Source organism: Chondrus crispus, genomic scaffold, assembly GCF_000350225.1.
Source record: "Chondrus crispus Stackhouse genomic scaffold, scaffold_111, whole genome shotgun sequence".
Classification (NCBI taxonomy): Eukaryota; Rhodophyta; class Florideophyceae; order Gigartinales; family Gigartinaceae; genus Chondrus; species Chondrus crispus.
Window position 1 is genome coordinate 73,949 of NW_005178949.1, and position 3,397 is coordinate 77,345.

A 3,397-nucleotide genomic window follows, 5' to 3' on the forward strand; every position below is an offset into this window, starting at 1 on the left:
ACTCCATCTTGCTCCCGCCGGCCCCCAGGCTGCTCACGTTCACCACCCTCACCCCGCCCATCGCCTCCCCCCCCGCGCCCACGCTCTCCACAAGCGCCCGCGCCGAGTCCGCCCGCACGGACGTCCGTGCCACGCTGTTGGGCACGCCCACGCTCAGAATCACCACGTCGGCCCCCGTCTCCCGCAGCGCACGCGTCACGTCCGCGGACACCGTCGCGTCGCCGCGCTGCACAGAGTCGCACAGCGCCGTGTCGCTGCCGGACAGTTTGGACGGCGTGCGCAGGAATGCGTGGATTGACGGCCGCGGCGTGTGCGCTCCCGCGGCCCGGATGAGCGACACGCCCAGACGGCCTGACGCGCCAACGATCAGCAAAGACGGCATAGTGGAAGTGATGCTGCGCGGGGGGAGGGGGAGCAGATGAGAGCGGCGCGCGTTTTATGGAGGCGGTGCGCGTTATGGGAGGGCGGGTGTGTCTGTTTGAGGGTTACACTAAACGTACGGGGTGGCCAGAGTCAATAATCTGCCTCAGTGCGTAGGGCAAAGGGCCGTGTTCCTTGCGCTGGTGTGGCGGTAGAATACCCCCACAAGCTTGACGGAGCTTGCGGGTAGATGGAAGGGTGTGTGCTGGGGTACTGCCCTCTGCCAGGTAGGTGCTTGCGGCCAGCACGTATGCCCGGGAGAGCGTGAGATTTTGGTTTGAACCGGTTTTTAAAATCGAGTTGCCGCAGTAGCTCGTGGGGGCCGCTAGTCCGTATGGCAGCAATTACCGTACCCTTATTAGTACAGTAGGGGGGTACAGTATGTGAATACTTTTTTTTTTCAGCAGCACCGTGCCCTGTTGCCCTGGGAGACAAGCTGAATGTCTCGCGCTGGTTTGGCGACCCGTTGTCTTGCTGCACCAAGCGGATTGCACTCCGTCAACAGCGCCTTCGCGTCAACCATCCCGTTCCGCTGCAACACTACCGCTTGAAGCCGGTCAGCTTTCAGTCGCATCTCTCGTCAACGCCGAGTTGATGTCCACTGTTCGTCGTTTTTATCCTCATTGTTGCAGGGCGGACTCTACGTAAATTTCTTTACGTCAGCAATTGTCGTGCAAGTTTGCCACGGTGCTTTGGTGTGGTAAGTTGGCATGGTACGTTAGACGCCCCTTCTTTAGCCAAATTCGGGAGACGTATGGATGATGTCGCCAACTACTGTACCTTTCTCAAACCTGAAAAATTTCGTCATACTTTCGTGTCTCTTCAATAGCGTCCAGGATACCCAAAAACTCTCATAGCATTACTAAGTTTTTATACCGTGGGATGAACTCGCCAGTTTATTTAGTTCACCGGCAAAACGGAATAGAATGGAATATCTAGGGCGTTCATATCCTTGGGGTACCAGATGCGGATATTGTAGTGTAGTTTCTCTACGGTATAGTCATACACCGCACATCTTCATCCCTGCACGAACGGACTTTCCTCGGAGGAGTTCGCGTCTGCGAATCATGCCAAAGAGATCTGTAGTTGCGGTCCTCGGGGAGAACAGCTAGATGGCATACGAACCCTCACAAATCTAGACGTGTTTCGCTTTGAAAGATTAAAAATCTTCTAAAGATCGGGACAGAGATCCCTCCGCCCCGGATGAAAGATATCATAAAAAGGCACCTTTCAAGCACGTATCTCCTTTGCAATCCGTCACACTATTCTATTCCACATAGTTTGAACGAGTTCAGCTCCTTACACGCAGGATATAACGAGGGCAAAGAAGAAACTATCGAGGCAAAGAGCAGGTACTGGCAGTGCAAAACGTCATCAAACTGCTCTTGTTTAAGGATATTGCTCTGAATCTGAGCTGAAAAGCACCAGGCCTAAAACGTTTCGATTTGAACCAGGAGACCGCACTGCTGGCATTTCCCTGGTGTGGGCATCGGCACACGAGGAACAGTAGATTTCTACGGATGACTCCTCACAAGTCTCTCATAAACATGAAACGATTTTGCGAAAACCTTCATGCTGCGTATAAGTGTACACACACACAAGGAGCAGCTGCATTCGTCAAAACATGATTTAGGTATGTCCACCGTATAGCACAGGTCAATCACATCTTGTTGGACGGCAGGAGGTGGGAATCTAATGGAAAGTTTTTCCGATACTTGAAAGACTATGCACTTAAGCAAGTGAATGAGCAATAATGATAAGGCGCATTACGATGCAAGACCAGAGAGGAGGTGCCTATTATCAATGATCCTTTCGTGCTTGGGTATGACTCAGAATTCAAGATCTCAGCCAATTCGGGCTCATCGGTATTCTAATAGCGCTATTGAGAAAGAACTCCTGATACAGTAGGAACTAAAATCCGCAACCAAATGAAGATTAAGTACCCTTCTCACAGGCTCAATCTGTGACAAGGCTCAAATTGTGACACCAAAATTATAATGCCGCGCCGCATAGTTTCGCGCATGTGATTTTGCTAAACTATTTCGCAACGAATTAAATATATTCGTTTGATGAAACATATTCACATGCTCTTACAAACGGTCAGTTTCCTGCTCATGCCTTTTGCAGAGGTTTCCGTCGCTCTCAATAATGATTACGTGTTGCGCAACATTCTGAGAAAGAATATATGCCTGTCAAAGAACCCCACACCTAAGAAATCTAATAGAAAATTCCTCGCAACAGGAAACGCAGCGACGGTTGGCAATTTGCAGTCCGTTCGTGCTTGTTTGGAGGGGCGGAATCCTCCAAAAGCGCCCGTACCCAACGTTTATCACATTCAGGAGTTTAATGTAGAGAATGATACTGCAAACAAAAAAAATATTGACTCTCAGAAACGTCTGAAAGCGCAGTCTGCGGTGTCGCCTCTCGAAGACATAGTTTGCGACGACTTGCCAATTTCGCAATGGCCAAGAGCCCGAAAACAGCGGATGCAGGTTGAGGAAGGCGAGTTGTTGAGGACCCGCAAGCACACGGCAGCGTCGGCTTTGTTGGGTCTCTCCCATTACAGATGAAGCGTGCAAGACATGAAATTTCTCGTCGTCCCACTTTGACCCTGGCACACTTTGGAGACCAATTCTCCCGTCCAAATAAAGGCAATTTTCTTCGAATACGCACTGCATTCGCATATTTATCATAACTTCTTATGCGTCCCACATTGAGCCAGTGAGAAGGGTACTGCAAAACTTCAAACTTTCAATCAGAATTCAGAAAGCAATTGAGAATAAATGTCCGGCCCGCTGCAATGAAGCAAATCTCTTTCGAGCTAATAATTCGCGCGTTAAGGTGCTTGCATAGTATGATAGAGCCGTACATTGTCTTTATCTTGCCTTTGTTTGTGCGCCCGTTCTCAAATGCCCTGCATCTAATATCTGTACAGTGATACGCACTTTTTCCGTTTTCATAGAAATTATCGCCCTTA

At 50.0% G+C, this 3,397-nt stretch overlaps 2 protein-coding genes across 2 annotated transcripts in view; one reads left to right on the forward strand and one right to left on the reverse strand.

The window, feature by feature from the left end:
* The window catches only part of CHC_T00001745001 (hypothetical protein), a 1,053-nt gene extending 720 nt beyond the window's left edge, over positions 1-333 (forward strand). The window contains exon 1 of the mRNA XM_005712638.1: positions 1-333. This exon is cut by the window's left edge and continues 720 nt beyond it. Coding sequence (XP_005712695.1) covers positions 1-333 — 333 coding nt within the window.
* Positions 334-2,612: 2,279 nt separating this feature from the next.
* Positions 2,613-3,104, reverse strand: CHC_T00001746001 (hypothetical protein). The gene has a single exon (XM_005712639.1). The coding sequence runs from the start codon at positions 3,102-3,104 to the stop codon at positions 2,613-2,615; it is 492 nt and encodes a 163-aa protein (XP_005712696.1).
* Positions 3,105-3,397: the final 293 nt, after the last annotated feature.